This window comes from Notolabrus celidotus, chromosome 17 (assembly GCF_009762535.1).
Source record: "Notolabrus celidotus isolate fNotCel1 chromosome 17, fNotCel1.pri, whole genome shotgun sequence".
In the NCBI taxonomy this organism is placed as follows: Eukaryota; Metazoa; Chordata; class Actinopteri; order Labriformes; family Labridae; genus Notolabrus; species Notolabrus celidotus.
Window position 1 is genome coordinate 14,203,464 of NC_048288.1, and position 19,868 is coordinate 14,223,331.

Sequence of the window (19,868 nt, forward strand, 5' to 3'; positions counted from 1 at the left end):
TTTATGAGAGGTTTCTTAAACAGAAGAGACAGGTTGAAATTTTGTTCAGGGCCAAGTTCACAGACAGATTAATAAACATTAGAACTGAATGTTCCAGCTGTGTCTCAACATTGAAGAAAGAGTCTGCATGTACCACCTGACATCTTGTTCACCAATGTCAAGAACTGAATCATATTAATATTAACAATGCCTTGTCAGACAAACAGGGTGGGGCTCACTGGCTCCTTTCACACATGCACCACATGCCTGAAAATTCCCCAAATTGTTCACGCATGCACCCTTTACCAAGACAAATGGCTGGATCTGTTCATGTCTCCCTTAGAAAAAAGCTTGTGAGGATTTGGGTTCAAATGAATGTGAATGAAGCAGGTCATGGTCTGGAAAGTTTACCACCAGAGAGTTTTGATTACATCATACACACTGAGCTGAGTGTCTCTGCTTCATACTCTTTATTGCTCACCTCACTTAAATATCTTCACGATTGTTCTACTGATATCAACCTAGAGACAACCATTAATGCAGAACACTTCTTTCTCCTCATGCACAACCCCCTAACCAAACTCAACAAAGTACTCTGAGTTGTGAGAGCCCGTCTGACACTAACTCTATCCCGCTGTGAGGGACATGTATGAAGGGCAGCTCTGGCCTTATTATCCAGACATTGTTGAGAATGTGCCAAGAGTTCATGTGTGACAGGGAATCATGGTGGGATTTAATGGAAAGGTTGAGTAAGAAAGTGAACTCCATGCAACTGGAATAGAGAGAAGGAGCAACTGCAGCATCAAATATCTATTTCAAAGCACATATTGACACACCAGTTTCTACTGAACATTGACCAAAGACACCTCAAACCTGACAGACAGCTGTGGCTTGAGACGCAGTACGTTGTCTGCTAATTGGTACAATCCTTATCCTACAGTGTCCTTGTACAAGACTGAACCACAAATTGTTCCTGACATAACCAATGGTGTGTGAATGTGATGAATTCTGTCTGTGACATTAAGAAGTGCTTCAAAAGTGTGGCCGATTTATCTTACAGATGTGCTGTGTTTTGGATAATACAGTATTTGTGAGGAGAACACATTAATAGGGTGGTTTCAATACAAGCATATAGCAATACAAATATGGCTCATTTTTATAATACAGAACGAATCGCTGGTTGTTTTGATTGTTGAAGTGATGTATTTAAATGACATTTTTTGTTGAACAGGGTTAGAAGAACTTTCATAAAACACTTGTTTGGGTCTATCAGTGTGGTATGGTAGTCACTGGTGACCCACACTGCCTAAAGAAGATGGTTACATATGGGTTAAAGCTGCTGTTGGAAGGAGTGGTGTAACAAACGTTACTTTTTTTCTGCTGGGTTTGGAGAAAAGGTCATAACGCCCATCGGTACTCATCGGTAAGTGGAGTAATTTGAGACTATTGTGAAATCTCTGCGTTTTCCAATGCCTTTGTATAAAGCAATGTTATTATTCCCCTCGTTCCCGTTATGACGGACCAATCATAGCTCATCTCCAATCCTCTGTCCTGATTTGTTAAGGGGTAGCCCCTACTACGTCTTCCGATTGGTTATGAGTCCGGCACTATCATGACTACACACGCCGATCTGTGTTGGGGGGCTAAGAGGAAACCTGGTTGGGAGGGGCAGTGTTGACATTAGACGTCCCTCTCTCTGAACAGATGTTTACGCTGTGTTTACCAACAGCAGCTTTAATGCTGTTTGATGTAGATGTACACTGTAACATCGTTGGGGAGAGTTTTGGTGAAAAAGTAACAGCACTGAAACCCCACCTGCTTCTGTCAAGAGCCATGGTCAAACTTGCCTTTGTCCCTACAGTAGCTAGCACACAGGGCTACATACTGGGAAACATTAATAATTGGGATCTGCAGCCTGTTGAACCAGCTCTGTGTTCAGTTAAACTGAACCTAATTTTAACATTGAATATTACCAAGTTGAAATGTAATTTCTATCTAAATGAATTAGAAGGTAGGTTATATGCACATCATACAGGTGCAGAGCAAACACAAAACATCATGCAGCAAGAAAAGAGGATAACCCCGAGCTCTGAACCGGAGCCACAAGATATGCATTCAATCATTACGTTTCAAACTGGTGGCCTTCTTCAGGTGATAACCTTAAGAAGGTGGAGGGTACAAAGACCAGCAGGTTGAAACATTGTGATTTAATAGACTTCTTGTGGCATTGATTAAGTGCTCGACTTATCTTCTTTTCCTTGCTTGTATTAATTTAATAAAAACCCCTAAGATGAGTTATCAATCTATCTGTGAGTGGAGACTTTGTTACACATGCACCTAAGATGAGAGTAAATCATAATGCAACATAATTACATAATTATTTTAAAAAGTCTGTTTTGTTGCTTTATAGTGTGATGTTATTATTATTATTATTACCATCATAGGTTTTTTTTTCAGAATAAATCTAATTTATCAGACTTTAATTTGCTGATGTTTTAGTGAACCTCTCAATCTTTCACTTTTGTTTTTAGCAACAAGTGTTTCCTCTCATATTCCCTTCACCCCCCCTCTATCACCACACCTGTAGAGTTTAGAGATTAGCAGTAGCATTGCTAATGATTATCTAACCTTTGTTTTAGCCCATTAGCTTGTTGTAAGTTATCTGGGTAACTGTTACTGGCCCCACACTTCCACAGAACTGACTTTAACATGAAGATGTCTTATGTCCAAAATACTCTTTTCATTCATTTTCACATGAAGGCAAGAATAAAAAGCAATGACTGGTCAATGTAAAATCGTTAAAGATGCTAATCAGAATATTCTGGGACCAAGGTTTATAAAGTCAAATCATCGGTTCAATCCAAACAGTGACAAAGAACTAATGACTAATGATGACTAATGAACACCACTCTGTGCAGCAAAGATGGTTTGGCAGATCCCACATAGCAGCTTGTTGTTGATTCTGTCTTGTCATGTTGGTAAATATTAGGCATCAGTCGCCCACAAGATGGCAGCAAAGTGCAGACTCTGTCCTGTCTGTCTGGTATTTCAGGAAATGAAGAGAACTGGGACACAGTGCGGTTGGGTTGCCAGGATATCTGTAATGATTGGTCACTATCAATCCGTCCAGCAGTGTGAATTATGTGAGTGAGGGAGAAAGGAGAAGATGACTCCTCAAGTTATTGATATTACAACTACCATATTACTGTAGAATTAAAAAGGGTTTGAAAAATAGAAAAATGCATTATAGAAACCCATGTGTGATTTCTGCTTTACAATAAAGCATCAACACTGGCTGATACTTGGCACTGTACGGAGGGTTCAACAAGAACAATATGAATGTATATGCAGTATATCAGTGAGGGCCACACAATGCCACTGAAGGGTAATTGTCAACCAGCATAGACAGCACAAACCAAAACTAGAAAAAGGAACTGACATAAAGAACAACATGTCCTGAAACTAGCAGGAGACGTCTTTCTTTGCCACTTTCGGGTGGTAGCTTCTCTAGATCACCAGTCTGTGTCACTGGACCACTTTTTATTCATCAGCTGATCTCAGCTGGAAGGAAAAAAACTATCAGACACGTTGATCAGATCAGGTGTCACTGCTTTTACCAAACTGGGGTCACACACTTTAGTTATAGTGGTTACTTGAGGATGAATGAGAGAAGACTTTAACCCTCCTAATATCCTTGAGGTCAATTTGACCCCAGGCTGTTTTAGCTGTATATAACATAAGATATATCAACATTTAACACACATTTGTTTTGGTTGTTTTGGATGATATTGAGGTCACAATAACTAAGGACACTTCCGCATGTGACTGCAGGAGCTGGGATCGAACCGCCAACCTTTAGATTGAGATATAATATTTCCAGCCAACATGTCTCTAAAGACATTCAATGATGTGTCCTGTGTCATACGTTTTGATAACATAGAAACAAGTCAGAGCCAACGAGAGCATGACAAACTCGCAGCAGTTTGATGTTCTGTTTTACAAATAAAGTCCTTCTAAATGTTTTAAATTATTTTAATGCTTAAAATATATTTTATTTAAAGGGCTATTTAGATAGTCAACAAAGAAACATAAAGTAGCTGACACATAAACCTGGGTAACAATCAGTTTCTGGAGGTTTAAATTGCTGGGGTCAAATTGACCCCAAGGATAAAAGACGTTAGTAGATCTGAGGGTAACAGGAGGGTTAAAAGAAAGGGGCCAAACCCACAAACTAGAATAAGGGGGGTAACATGATGTCCACAATAAAATATGCTTATAAATCAACTACAATTCAAAGTGGAACACATTGAACAATCAGGCTCAACTGATCTGCTGTTAACGTTCATGTATCTACTCAGTAAATCACATTTTACTGAGCTTGTGCCTCAGCAGAATCCAGAGCAGGTATCCATGACAACTATATAACCCAGCAACCTCAGAGCTTGTTTTTTGCCACTCCTCTTAGCCAAAAGGCAATAAGAGCCATTTCCAGCCCTTTGCTGCTGTGAGGCCAGGCTCTATTCAATGTAGCATCATCATAACACAACAGATGCTTCTATTTCAGTTTACCCAACAGCAACTGAGAATCTATAGTTATCAAAGTCTAAGAGATAACAGTGCTGGTTTAACTGGACAGACAATCCCTTACATTGGGGTTTGATAAAGGAGAAGGGAAAAGCAGCAGGAAGATATATATTTTTCAACATCATCACAGCGGAAATACAAACTTGTCCAAAGACATCTTAACCTGACGAACAAAAACACTCGCACCTATCTCACTCAAAATCTAAACCTAAACATCAGCAACATTTTGAACCCTCTGAGATGGTACCTTTGTGCTCACCAGTGGTACTTTTATGAAACACACACACAAACTTTTGCCTCACTATAAATCTGTGAGGAGACCGTCACTGTGAACACACTTTTCTCAGTCAGTTACTTTTGTTCTGCCTACCTCGTTGATGGCCAGCTGTTCTCCCCCTCCTCCTCCCGGATGTCCAAAACGATGTCCAGAGCCGCGAAACTCTTCATACAGCAAGTCTTCTTCACTGCCCATTTCATCTCCAAGCCCCGCCTTCTCTGATGCTCCATCAGGAACAACCACGGCTGAGAGGAGAGACAAACATAACATAATGTGAGAAACTGATTCACTAATAATTTATTCAGTTTTTTAAATCCTGCTTAAAACAGTTGATGCTTGATTTAGTCTAAATGCTTGACATATTGAAGGTTGGATGTTATACAGTTATATACACAGGTGCACAAAAACAGGTATTAAAAGAAAAACTTGTGTTTGTTGTTATTTCCCAGTAATGCGGCATAAACACTGCTGCACAAAGAAAAATATATAACAATTTTACCTGATAAAAATAACCAGTTATAACTAATGTCATTTACATATGAAGGAGCCTTCACATTCTGACACAGTAGGTGGTGGTATGCAATCCGCCATTAAGCGCTGAGGGAAAGAACAAGCACAGCCTCAGCAAGAGGCAATGTGGCATAAAAGGTGTTTTTGTCTTTTGAATCACTGGTGTTTGTGTATTTTACTGTTTCAGAGGAGATAACACGACTACAATAAAAGAAACGTAGCACAAGAATGCAGAAAGGAGGAATAAAGCCCTCAAGCTATGAATTCTATAAGTCACCTGAGAAGTTGTTATAGCCATGAAGATGAATTGAAGAAACACAGAGCAGCAGCAGTTGCTGTGGCAAGTATTAGCATTGAGTGCCAGTGCCAAGTTTCTGATTGACAACAACAACGACATACGTTATACAACAAACAGATGGACTTCTGACATGAGTGCAGTGGGTACGCTTAGTTTGACAGCCCAGTGGGTGGATGGGGACATAAACATGGCTTTCATGTTGCCTGAAGGGATGCACTCTCCTTTATAAAACTACTTGAGCTTTATTTGTTGATATGTCTGCATTGACAGATTGTCAAAGCGTTTAATCCAAAGTCTGAGACAAAATGGTATATGAATGTTTTTTAAGTACATTAGTAACAGAAGTACTCTGCAATTTTTACTTAGTTAAAGTATGTGAAAATGACGGCTCAAGAGACAGAACTTTTGTATGTTTTTTGAGTGTAACGGTGGATACAGTTGGCATCCCAGAGAACATCACATCCTGTGAAAACAAACTACAATCCACAATGCAAAGGAGCTGCTACTTGCCCTTCTGCATGATAAATAAACAAATACATCTGAATATAAACTATCATTTACCCAACCAAAGCCCAGAGCCAAACAACAGAACACTGTGGCTGCAAGCCAATGCACGATGTTGACCTCGGTGGCCTGTGGGATCCAAAATCCAAACATGTCAGTAGTCAACACTTAAGTAACTATTAAGTTATATTCACCAAATCCAACAGTGTATGATTTTTTCAGGGGTACCATGAATGTTGGATTAATAGTAAGAAGGCAAGTAAAAACATAGTAAGCTTTTTGAGGCAGCTTTGTGTGTAAATCCCTGCATGATGTAGCACATCGTCGATAATCGTGCTTGGTATTCATTATAACATGCTATTCAATTAAAGCTGGGGTTGGTAGTCAGATTTAGTTACACTTTATGTTATACTGGTTAAAATTATCTTTATGTTACGATGGCAATCAATACATAATATGTTCTTAATAAAGAGCGAAAAAAAGCCGCTATCTACAGCCGGAGTAAACCTGGGAAAAAAACAACCAGGCACCGTCATTAGACGGAAACCAATAAAATACCGGCGTTCTGCCCGCCTTCTGCATGTACATTTCCCTGGCGTGCATTCCACGTCCCCTGCCTGTGTCCCCTGCCTTTATTTACTGCCCCTCTCGCTCGACCTCTGACCCGATGAGGTACTTTGCTCAGGACTGTAGTCTGGATCAGAGTCTTAAAAGCTCTCACCAAGGTGGCTCTGACAAGCAAAATAATTAATGACATTTAGTAAGTCCTACAGAAATTGTATATGTATTATATGTATTATAGCTTTTCTCCTGATATCGTGTCACTCGTACAACTGGATAATGCTACCATGACAGTTGTGAGCACTAACAGCAGCCATGTTTGTTTGTGTTTTTTACTTTCACTATGATAATGTTTTGGTGTTTTCTTACCGCTGAGTGAGACATGAGTTGATGTAGTGCAAAACACAAACGATGTGCTGAGGACCGGTTTTGAATCAGTCACGATCATATGGTCGCGAATCAGCGGCGCTAGTGCATGTGAGCGGGGGCGTCGTTTTGGAGGAGCTCCGAGGGGAGGGGGGAGGGGTTAGACGGAGTCCTGAGGAAATGCTACATTCAAATTCATGCTAGGTTTCAGTGACTACCAACCCTAGCTTTAAGTTTATTTTATCATATCTATAGCAAATGTGAAATCTCTTACAAGGTGATAATACAATGTTGTCAGTAGGTTCTTTAAGAGAGATCAATCCTCCAGTCTTTTATAACATATGATCAACGAGCCGATTCTGTTCTGTTTGGTTTATGAATGTCTTGTTCTATTTTTTTATTGACAGTAATGACTCAATTTAGGACATGACAGATTCTTCACATTAGAATCAGAGTTTAAAATCAGTGCGTTCACAGTATGAAAGGCTGAGGAGGACACTTTTTTTTCCTCCATGTGGATGCCCCACCCCCAACTAGGATGCAATGCCTAATATCTATAGAGATCTTGGTTAGACTTGGTAAGTAGAGAACATTTATATATATATGTGCATTTCTGATTACTACACCTCCCCCACTATCAGGTTGGTAAAACTCATTTATCAGTTTCAGCTCAAAACATCCATAACATGCATTTCTACTTGCAGTCAAATATTAACAAGCTAGTTTTGTCAGCCTGCTCTGTCAGCTATTACAGTCCTACAGTGATCCAGATGTCTTCATTAGTAAACACCGGTGTTATATTTAGACTCAGTTTGAGCCTCTGAAAGTCTGAAACATCCTCTCAGGGATTAGAAACATTTACTGTCCTAGAGCATTTGTTGAACTGTTGTCAGAAGTCTTAGCGCACCCATGGGTCTACCACTTCCTGTCAGTGACTGATGTGAATGCTCCTGAGTTGTAACCATGGAGATTGTTCCCGTGGCTACCTTCCAACCTAAATAAGCACAACATTATTTACAGCAGTGCATAAAAAGACACCAATCATCAATGTTAGATGCTGCAAATGGCCTGCTTGTGTCACTCTGATGGTGATAGAGGGTTGTTTACATCTGATATGATTTATACTGTTTAATAACTGGACCCTCAATCAGGGTTTGTTCTAAATTAAACATCTGCATCAAAAAAATCCCTCATCAACAGCCTCACAAGCGTTCTCAAAACCCACTGTGTATTACTCCCAATCAATCAAGACACTTCTGAAGTGACTGAACTCACACTTTGTGGCTACCTGGATGATGAGCTAAAAATAAACTTGCTGCCACACCTCATCGAAGGCGTCACCCTCTGCTGCTGAGCTGACAGCTGTTTCCACGCAAGACGAATCCCTAGCAACCATTGAGCCAGAGACTGTTAAAATGAAAAAGCACATGGTGTCCCCTGGGTGGAAAGATTCACTTGGAAACAAGAAATAAACAAAAGAGGCATTTTGAGGGCATTGCTTTTTCAATCACACTGTGGGGACAATACAAGGTCCTCACAGTCAACACCTGGTAGCATAATATTGAAGCACAGCAGCACTCCACACATCCTCTCACACCTTTCATTTTCACATCGCCATCACTGCCATCATCAGGAATGTGGAAGTTGTGGATGCCTTCCTTATGGGGGCAGTGTAGGACACTCTGACTGGTGGTGTGTGATGCTGTAGAGAGATGGAGGAGCTCCAAGTATTGACTGGCCTTTATTTTTGTGCAGAGAGATCCTGCAGTATGGCTTGCAGTTACATGGAGGGGTGAAAGGAGTGTGACATAATATGAATTGTCAAACAAGACACGGACTGTACACTAGTGAATGGAGACTCCCAAACAACAATAGCAATGCTGAAGCTTCCCCATCCATACCTGAATTTCATCTTATACACAAGTACAAATCATATTTCCTCCAGAGACATCCTATGATTTCTGTAAATACTTATGCTGACATCCCAGTGGATCCAGACCCCAGTGGCTTGTTATCATTACTGACAGAAAAAAACCTCTACCTCGCTGCACATTAAACAAAAGAAAACAAAACTGTTTTAATACACTCTTGATTTGACCAAGGATGTTTTACTGTATCGCTAAAAGCACAGCCTCCTGTATGCTGAGTTGGGGACATATCACTAACATATGCCTCCGTGATGTCAGATCATAGCTGATCTGATCCCGTTTATCGTTAATGAATCACAGACTGGTTTGATTAGAATAACTATGATTTAAATGGCAGTAAATAGATCCTAATCCAATCAAACACCACCAACATATTGCGACAGTTCCTGACTGGAAGGGCTGCAAGTAAGTGAGAGTGCCTACATTAAAAAAATGATTTCCGTGTTTTCTCTCTGAGGAAGTCCAAATCTGTTTTGTGTGTCAGCAAACATGCTGAGCAGGATTGTTTGAGAAACAGATCACTTTGGCTCAATTCCTGCAAAGTGTTACACACTTGTGTTCCAGTTTGCAGATTGAGAAAATTACAAACAACACAAAAAATTGTTCTCATCTGCTCTGCAACACTGCAGGATTACACGTAGTATTTCTGGACAAAGTTTGCATTCCAGCCACTGTAATTCCCTCTATAGCACACTATGATGATGAGGCAGCTTGACAGCACATTACCACAACAATTAAATATGTGAATTTTGATTTTGAAAAATGATTTACACACACACACATACATTCATATGTTACATGTTTATAAAGAGTATACATTTCTCAGACAGCAGATCACTGGTTTAATCATAACCCTCAAAGTCAAAACAGACAATAGTCTCAAAATTGAGGACAAAGACACTGATGATAAAAAACGACGCCATTAAGCATCATTAAGATAATCTTGGTGTACGTGGTCTGATCCTGTGGACTTCAGCAAACAGGCACATCAGCGTTTTTTTTTTTTTAAGAGACCTAAGTCATTTAGTGCCAGCAAAGGAATATTCACGCTCTAATTCTGCTCTGCCATTAAAAACACCCTGTAATACTGAGGCTCAGTTTGGTTCAAAGACCATTCAGTCCCGCAGAAAGCTATGACTCTACAGCTTCTGGGGATCTGCTTTGAGTCGGACGGGTGGTCAAATGCTTTCCTTACTCTTACAAAGGCTACATTCACACTGCAAGGCTTATTGCTCAATTCAGATTTTCTGCTCAGATCTGATTTTTTGTTTGCCTGTTCACATTACCATCTATAATGTGACCTGTATCCGATTCAAGTGTGAACTGTTTGTAGCTCCGAACTGCCCCACATGCGCAAAAGAACAGTAACAATGACGTCACATGCAGCTGTTTCACGAACGAAAACATGGAGGAAGTCAGCATTTTCACCTTTGTCCCAAAGTTTTTGTGCAGTGGGAGCCGGAGAATGAATGACCAGGTGCAGAGGAGGTCAAGTATAAAGAAAAAGAGAGCCAAGGTCCAAGACCTCGCTGTCCCTCCATTGACTTGCTCCATCGTTGCTATCCTCCATTTTTGCAAGGCTACCACCATGCAGAATTGTGTGTCACTATAAAGTGACGTGAAAGTATCAAATGCGCATCAAATCCGCCTTGGCCGTTCACACTGAGGTCACATTGAAAAAAATCTGATCTGCATCTGATTCAGGACCACATATAGAAGTGGTCTAAATCTGATTTGAAAAAATCTAAAAAATGTGACCTGTTCACTTGACCCCAAAAAATCAGATTTGGGCCACTTTTGCCTGCAGTGTGAACAGAGCCTAAGTTTACCCTCAGACTGGTTGACAAATCTCCTCCCCTGTCTTACATGAAGAGTGTTTTTTTTCCCTCTAAAAGGGACTGTAGTGGAGCAGACAGCACAAAAGGTTAGGATTAGCGTTAAGTTGTTTTTTTCTTTGTATGTAGTCTGGATCAGAAGTTGCTGTGTTACTGGACATTAGCTCAGATGGTCACTAAATGAACCGCCTGGACCATCTCGGCAACATGAAATTTCCTAATTGGACACCATTTGGTTGCTAAAAATAAGATTTGTGGGTACATGGGAACCCATTTCTTTTGCTAGACTAACTAAGTACAAGCACTCTTTTGTTCCTCACTCTGTAACGCTGCTCAACCATCAGAGTAATGGAAGGTGATCACACTGCTCACTGAGCAGTTACCATTCTTAAATCAGATCATTGCTGAATCCAAAATTCAAACAACATAAATTTACCCACAGTTCATTGCAAAGGTCTGGTTCAACTGTTCACTTTTCCTGACTCAGACAATGAAGTTTGTTGTCTCTATCTCTGTGTGTGTGTGTGTGTGTGTGTGTGTGTGTGTGTGTGTGTGTGTGTGTGTGTGTGTGTGTGTGTGTGTGTGTGTGTGTGTGTGTGTGTGTTTGTGCCCACAAGTATATTTCACATTCAAAAGAGAGAGGACAGTGATAACACACTGTTGGATGTAACAGTGGCAGGAAAAGGTGTTTTCTCTGGTCCCTTATCATCCACAGAGAACAGAAACAATCAGTGTCACCAAATAGCAGCAGGTTCACACAGGCCACTGTGTCACTCACGGTGAGGAGAGAGAACTAAATTGCATTGTTTACAGTTTGCCTCTCGCTCGGCTGGCCAGCTTGTCCTTGAGAAATGGCTGTGTGAGTGGTAGCGTGTGTGTGGCATGACTGAGAAGCTAATAGGATCACAGAACAAAACAATGATTTTAATGGGTTTTTGTGAATCTGTGTGTAACCCTCGGAGGCTGGAGCAAAGGCAAAGCATGTTAGTGTGTGAGCTGCAGCATTTAATCGTTGTGAGCCTCTGGATGTGGGTTAGTCATATTAGTGGAGCAGGATTGTCTGCTGAGAGAACATTCAATACTCACTCACACGAGTGTCTGATTTTGTGGTTGGTTGAGGAATTCAGGCGTAATGGTTGCATTTTCATTAGATGTGTGTGCTGCTGGCTGCAGAGGGGCACGTGTCTACTACCCACGTGTGACCGGCCAGCCTCACACTGACAATCACTTAGCCTGCTAACCAGGACAAGGGAGAGGGGTGGAAGGGAGGGGGCTAGACGGAGGGACCAAAAGGCTTCGTGTTAGACTAAAGGGAGCAGCTATCACGAAGCCTCTAGCGCCCCAGGTTCAGTGCTCGGTCCTAAGTGATGTAGAGAGCAGGTGGGCATCAAAGGAGTGGAGGCTAGAGGGACTGTTGCAGTGAAGCAGGCTAGTGAAATGGAATGAGGCCTTGTAGGAGAAGTATTCATAGCAAGGAACCAACTTTGATTCACATCAACTGTAGAGCAAGGCCCACTTCCTCCTGTTTGAGTAAGGGTTTCCAAGAAATACTGTGACTACACCCTTGTGAGCTGTTTTTAAAGATGAACGTCTTTAGAGGAACTAATGTGATTAAACTGGCTACATTTGTGGGAAATGGAGCCTCTGAGGAGGCAGAGATGACAAATCAGTGTTTTATTCATGTGTTAAGCTGATGGAATCATGAGTGGTACACCTAATTAAATACCAAGACTGAAAGCAGAAGGAAAAAAAACTAGCTTCCCTGTATCAAGCGATAAAAATTACACTCATCAAGTTCTTATAAACTCCCTTTGGAACATGTAGGATCCCTCTGTTTAAACTTTAAAAGATCAAAAATGAAGAATAACAGGAATCAACCTATCATCTGCATTTACTAAAACAAACATTGAAAGAAATGCTGAAACCTCTTCATGAGCCTGGTTTGTTTTTTTTTGCCAGTTTTTGACACTCAGATTTGATGCAAGTAATTTGAAGTCTTCCTATTTTCAATCAATCAATCATTCAATCAATCTTTATTTGTATAGCGCCAAATCACAACAAACGTTATCTCAAGACGCTTCTACAAACTGTTTGTACCAGCGTCTTGAGATAACATAGGAGGTCTAGACCACTCTATATCAAATTATGAACAGAGACCCAACTTCAAAACAGGGTAACGCTCAGTCTTACCCCACCTTAATCCACCATGAGCATTGCACATCACAGTATTTAGCTAGTTACAGTGGCGAGGAAAAACTTCCTTTTAACAGGCAGAAACCTCAGGCAGAACCAGACTCATGTTAGACAGCCATCATGCCTCGACCGAGTTGGGTCTGGAAAGAGGGATAGAGGAGAATAAGAGACAGAGGGAGCGGTGATAGTGATTTTACACCTTCACTGTTCATTCCAGTTCACACTTATTTTTTAGGTCTCACCATAGATAAAAAAAAAGACAGCATGAATGTAAGCATGACGCTGCAAAATTACTGTCTACATGGAACATCAAAGTTAGTGTATACAATTGTAGAAAAATAAGAATGGTCCTGATCTAAAAGGAATCCCACACATCACTCACTTAGTTTACAGCATCATCTCCACGCAGCGATTTCAACTTCAGGTTCACAGACATGTAGAACACTCTAAGTAAGGATCATCCAACCTAAATAGTATTTTATATTTCACTACATGTTGGACTAAGTGGCAACAGTAGGGTAGTCAAAAAATCCCAGGCCTCACAGAATCCTCTTACTGATGCACTCATTGATTAACTAACTGTCTTAAGCCTATAGTTCACTTTGTGTTTTGTAACTCAAACGTTATCTTAACTCACACAGCTCATTTTGTAGTTCTCAGTCTGTATGGATCATCTGGTCATGAATAAGTGATCACGCTAAATGTTAACACTGAATCCTCATTATTTATTCATAAAAAATGTAACTAGGTTTATTTTAGTACGAAGGTCACGTCCTCGACAATGTTGACCACCAACAACAATGACCTCAATAAAAATCCCCAAAGAGGAAGTTCAAAGTAGTGTTTATCTTAATGTCAACTTGCTATGCCAACAAGTTCTCTGACTCTTCCAATATCTGCAAAGTCATCCATCCATCCATCCATCCATTATCTTGACCGCTTATCCCTTTAGGGGTCACGGGGAGCTGGAGCCTATCCCAGCTGGCAGAGAGGCAGGGTACACCCTGGACAGGTTGCCAACCCATCAAAGGGCAAACAGAGAGAAAGACAACCATTCACGCACACACTCACACTCACACCTACGGGCAATTTAGAGTGATCAATCAACCTGGTGAGCATGTTTTTGGACTGTGGGAGGAAGCCGGAGTACCCGGATAGAACCCACGCATGCACAGGGAGAACATGGAAACTCCACACAGAAAGGCACCTGCCAAGCCAGGGATTCAAACCTTCTAGCTGTGAGGCAACCACGCTACCCACTGCACCACTGTGCAGCCCATTGACCAGAAAATCCTGTTCAATGTGAATATTTTCATCACTTGCCAGCTGTATAGTGATTTAATATTCAATTCCTATAAGATTCAACAGGGTTGTCCTGTGATTTGTTGCAACTCAAGTTGAGTTGCTTTGCCATCTATTCGTCAAGCAAGCTGTTTGCCTGGTAATATTACTGCCACTCAGTTTTTTTTCAAGATGCCAGATAGAATGTGTAAATAACTGAGTAAGTAACTTCCCATGAATTACTAATTTGCACTGTGCATGCCCATTTCATTGTTATACATAAGCACAAATGAAAACATATATGTTGAGACAAAGGGTAGCAAATGTCACCCTTGAAAGTGTCACCCCAGCTGCCACCCATTTGTGCTCTTGTTCAATAAGTGTACCAATATTGTGAGATAGCCTGTTATATGCATCTATTTAGACAAACAACCGCTGATGATGACGAGAAAGAGAGAGGAGAAAAAAACACGAGCAAGCGATGGAGGAAGAGAGGAGAGAAAGAGAGAGATAGCAGCAGCAGGTAATGAAGTTAACAATCCAGACAGTACAATGCATTAACTATCATAAAAAAATGGTTTTAATATTGCAATCACTAATTATCCAACTTTAATCAACAATATATATGTGGTGACTTTGAGTTATTTTACTACTCCTCTGTACTGAGTAATGCTTTGTTAACTGAAACAGATGTTTAGTAGCTATGGTTGCATCACATGCATCCCTTACAAACATCTTTAGATTATCATTAAACACTCATCTAATGAGAATATTCTGACATTTTAATAAAAAACTAAACTAGGATGCATTCCAGAGGACTCCATCTGTGTTTCAACAGCTGTTGTAGACTCCACAAACACTGACAGGTTCAGCTGAAGGTCTCCAGTTTACAGGGGCACTCTTAAAACTGTAAAACCTGGAGCTGACGGAGAAGCAATCGCGGTGAGCTTATAGAGGACATCAGTGAAAGAGCTATTAAACCTAAGTGAATCACAGTTGTGTGTGATGTTATTGTGGACAGCGGGTGAAATAAAAACACTGTGGTCACTCTTCTAATCAGAAACGTTCAGCGTTGCAGGCCTTGCCCCCCAAGTGCCTGGACATTTGGAAACTACCACCAAAGCAGGGACTTTTCAGGGGGGAGATTAACTACCCCAGAACTAAATTTAGACCCTGGTTCCTGCTGTCGAAACGTGCATAGCTCCTCAAAATGTCTACTTATATTACTGCCACCATATATTTCACAATCTTTTGCCAACCCATGAGTATTTTTCTAGATCTGCACCTACAAAGCCCTAGCATAAATCCATTATGAGCAAATACTTAGCTTCATTTGGCAAGTATCGATGGCAGGGAAAACTTTGTTTTTAACAGGCAGAAACCTACCTCCTATCCGGAGGTAGGATAAAGGGAGATGCAGAAAGAGAGACAAGCTCAGTGGACAGTCTGCAAGTACGCTCACACCTAAAAACCTAAATACATGATAATTTCCCTGGACTCTAGATTGATTTGCTCTTCCAAGAATAAGGGGAAGAGGTTTCTTTGATTGATCAGAGTTTCTTTCTAAAGATGGGTATGAAGTTTCTCTGAGCAGGAGTTCAGCTCTCTCCTCCTGTGCCACTGTGAATGATATTTAATTTCAAAGTACATTTTTTCTTCATCCTGCTCTTCATTGTGTGTGCTGGCACACCCTGGCACACGTGGGAGAAAGTGGCAGGGAAAAACAAAGTGGTAGAAGTTAAGACACATTTTTACTTATGTGTGAAAATGTGATGATGTAATGTTCTTACTGAGAACCAGATGAACACCTGTGCCCGGAAAGAGGATTGAAATAATATACCAGCCACACAGAGAGTACAGAAAAACAACCCCCACTGGATCCTTCACGGTGACATTGGAGAGACACTTAACAGTACAGCAGAATTCTTTCAAGCCTATTTAATTATACTTTCCTAACACTAGAAACAAGCAAAACTTTCACCAGCAGTTTGGGAAACTATCTTGTATTCTTGCTTCTCTCTGCTTCAATGATACCACAATGTAGCCAACCCCCTCACTCAAGCCAACACCTCAATTACAGTTGTAACCACAATAGCAAAGATCAGTGGTGTGGATATTTCTAAAAGTAAACTGAAGACATACCCTTTTAACCAGTCCATATACTGTGGGTAATGTACTTTATTGGTAAAGTAATTATATCTACTGTTCTGTGCTTCTGTATATATCTTATCTTATTTTATTTTATTTTATTTCATTTCATTTCATTTTATTTTATTTATATCTTATTTTATTCCTTCTTCTATTAATATTTTGACTTTCTTATACTGTTTATAAGAGCTCTCCCAGCTTTATTCCCTCCCTGGGATAAATAAAGTATTTCTGGTTCTGATTCTGATTCTGATGGCGGCTTCAGGAAACTGGTGAACAGGTTGGACAGCATATATACCATTCCAAAATGTAATTATTTCTCCTGATTGGCATTAGCTGTGCCATGTTTCACTTGTACTTCCTCTGAGCCACTGACCAATGATGAAGCAGAGAAAAAGAGTTCTATCTGAGCCCAACATTTCCCATAGATGCACTGCATCAGGTAGCAATGTATTGATGTATTAAGTCTTAGTTTAGATGCAAAGATTTTAATATTAGTAAGATAGCACTTTAAAGTGAAAAAACAGCTCTGCTGATTTTTTTTTTTTTTGCAAAATTTGATTAATATTTCACCTCCAGAGGGTTTACTAAAGCACAAAATAGAACTAATAGCTATTTTTTTGTATTAAATGTTGAAGTATATGAAGAGTTCATTTGCAAAAACAGTTCACTCACTTTTTAAATATTAAAAAAATGTTTAAAAAAACATATTTTTTCTAATACTAGCTTTTGGTATGATCAATCAACTGAGGTTGTGTGGCTTTGACTAAGTCAAAATGACTTTGCTAATCAGAGATATCATGAAAATGTAACTTTATTAGGAATCTATATAAAAAAGAAATATGTTTTTTGAAAATGTATAAAAACGGTTATCTGTTTTTGCAAATGAACTCTTCATATATGTTCTTAAAAGGCCCTAAAATAGATAAACAGTTGTGAGAAATAGATAGTCAACATGTGAATGTCTTATAACAGTTTCAGCTATGTGAGTTGACACTTAATTTAAGTACTGAAGCGTTGCCTTTGTTGTGTTTGAGATAACGTCTGACTGTCTGGAGGACAGTTATTAGGTTGTCTGTATAGCGGCTGAACTCATTAAACAAGTCCTGGATATTAAAGTGCACAATCAATGTGGATCATCAGCACAGGCACCGTTTTCTCTGAGTGTATTGATCTGCACCAAACAGACTGGTCATGAGGCCCCATGCACAAACACTGACACCCTTGTGCGCTTCATTGTTGATGTGTGTACTCAATGTTAAACTAAAATGAGACACACACAGCAACACACACACTCATACATAACTTTCTCTGTATCAGTTTGTAGGCATAAGAGAAATAAGTGGTTCCATTTTTATAGCTGCAGCTCTGTAACCATATGGTGCAGAACTGAAGCTGGACTGAGTGTATCCCAGTGGTGCTCATTGAAATTCAAAGTAGACTTTTTATAAACGGGGTTTGGAGGAATTCAGCCAGCCAGACCTGATGGCTCAGGGTGGAAGACAGACGGAGGTGTGAGAAGAAGAAAATACACTGCAGTGATGACAGGTATGAAAGTGCAACTGGAGAAAAATCTGCATTATGAGGTCTCAAAGTTAAATGGTGAATGGAGTTGATGGGAAATCAGTAGAGGAAACAATGCAGCACTACCAGACTTTGTAATAGCACATACATAAAAAAAAATTCTGAAGTCAGATGTCAATCCTTTCCATTGAATGTGTTTACACAGACTTTTAAAATGTGCCATTCATTCATCTGTGAATCTAAATAAACAAAGATACTCACATTTTTCTTTCTGTTTCTGTCTTTCTTGCTTTTAACTCTGCAGACATCATCAGTCTGTACTAATGCTTTGTAGAGACATGACAAGTTTGATACCCATGCAAGTGAATGAGTCACCAATCATGAAACACTTTTCCTTCAAACTCCCATACATGAACTACTGTATGGAAGTGTTGGGAAACACATATCAATCTACTACAGACCCAAAGTGTATCCTTTTGAAAAGAGTCACAAGCTAAACCTACAAACTAACTCTTCACCAAACTGAAAACACTGAAATGAAGGCACCTTGCAGACTTCAATATGATTCAAGTCATGCACAGAGTTAAAAATCAACACCTACTTAACACACATCTGTAATCCTTGGTTGGTTTAATAATGCCTCAACCCTTGTATAATGGAACTCAGGTGATCTAATTTAAAATGCAAAAAGGGATACGTCTAGATAAGTTCTGTTCTTCATCCATTGCCCTTTTGGAACTGAAATTTTGTTATTCTACAGTCTTTGTAGAAATGATGCTGTAATAGCTAGAACAACAGAAGTCACCTTTAAGTTGATCTCTTCTACTCAGCCAGTGTTGTTCATGTAGCTTCCCACCCTGAAAGCCTGTAATTAACGCAGTGGACGGATTATAAAGGCTTCCTTGAATGTAACTTCCCATGGGATAGCCAAGAAAGTGGTCAAGAGACTAGAAAAGCTTCTGATTTTCCAGTGAGGTACAGCTGTGTGTTATCAGCATAGAGGTATAACAAAACATTATACTTCCTAATACGAAGCACATAGTGTGATAATGGGCCAGAGAATAGGTTCCTAAAGCGTCCTGTTGGTGACATGAAAAAATTGACCTACTGTATCTGAAAATGTTATCCATTTATAAGTTTTGACCTGTTCTCTGTGACCCCAAAAACCAATACACCATGTGAGGCACTCCCTGTGGTCTGGTTTTATTCCAAGCTGTACACAAACTATTCTCTTGGTGGTTTTGCTCTGAAAACGAGGCCACAACAAACTTCTCATTCCCCATGGCTGCTCCACAGAACCAAGGGACCACCAAAGCTGCAAAGGCCAATCATTGAATGGAAAGAAAGGTAGAAAACCACTCAGCATGTCTAAGAGAGATGAGTCCCAAAGGACAATGATACAGCAAACACACCATGTAAGTGCTGATGATTCAAGATGATTAAGAATATATGGGGATTCTCTGGAGACTCAGTGATGACCTTATTTTCTGAGGATTACAGGATGATGTTAGCAAGCAACACAGCATTTGTATCTGTGTTTTTGCCATATGATAGCTTCCTTCTGAACGGGCTTTTAGCCCACAAACTTAACTTTAAACAGAGATCACAAACAATGCCAGGTCCACACAACAGTTTACTGAAATAGATGTGAAGGATGTGAGTAATGAGTATGCAATCAGTGACTCAAAACTAAGTGATATAACAGTTCTCGCAAGCCTCGTCAATATGTGCCCTCAAAGCTACTGCAGGACACTGTTAACTACCTGCAAAAACTGACAGCTGCTTCAGCAGTAAGAGGGACCGCCTTATGTAATGCCTGGTTGTTCTGGATTTACCACATACGAATGGAAAAGCTCACTACACCAACACAAATGTTTGCT

At 40.1% G+C, this 19,868-nt stretch overlaps 1 protein-coding gene across 4 annotated transcripts in view; it reads right to left on the minus strand.

Moving 5' to 3' along the window:
* Window positions 1–19,868, minus strand: part of arhgef4 (Rho guanine nucleotide exchange factor (GEF) 4) — a 113,450-nt gene that overhangs the window by 16,054 nt on the left and 77,528 nt on the right. For all 4 annotated transcript variants that reach the window (XM_034706438.1, XM_034706437.1, XM_034706436.1 and 1 more), the window contains one exon: window positions 4,934–5,085. In XM_034706438.1, the coding sequence (XP_034562329.1) occupies window positions 4,934–5,085 (152 nt within the window). The remainder of the gene's footprint in view (window positions 1–4,933; window positions 5,086–19,868) is intronic.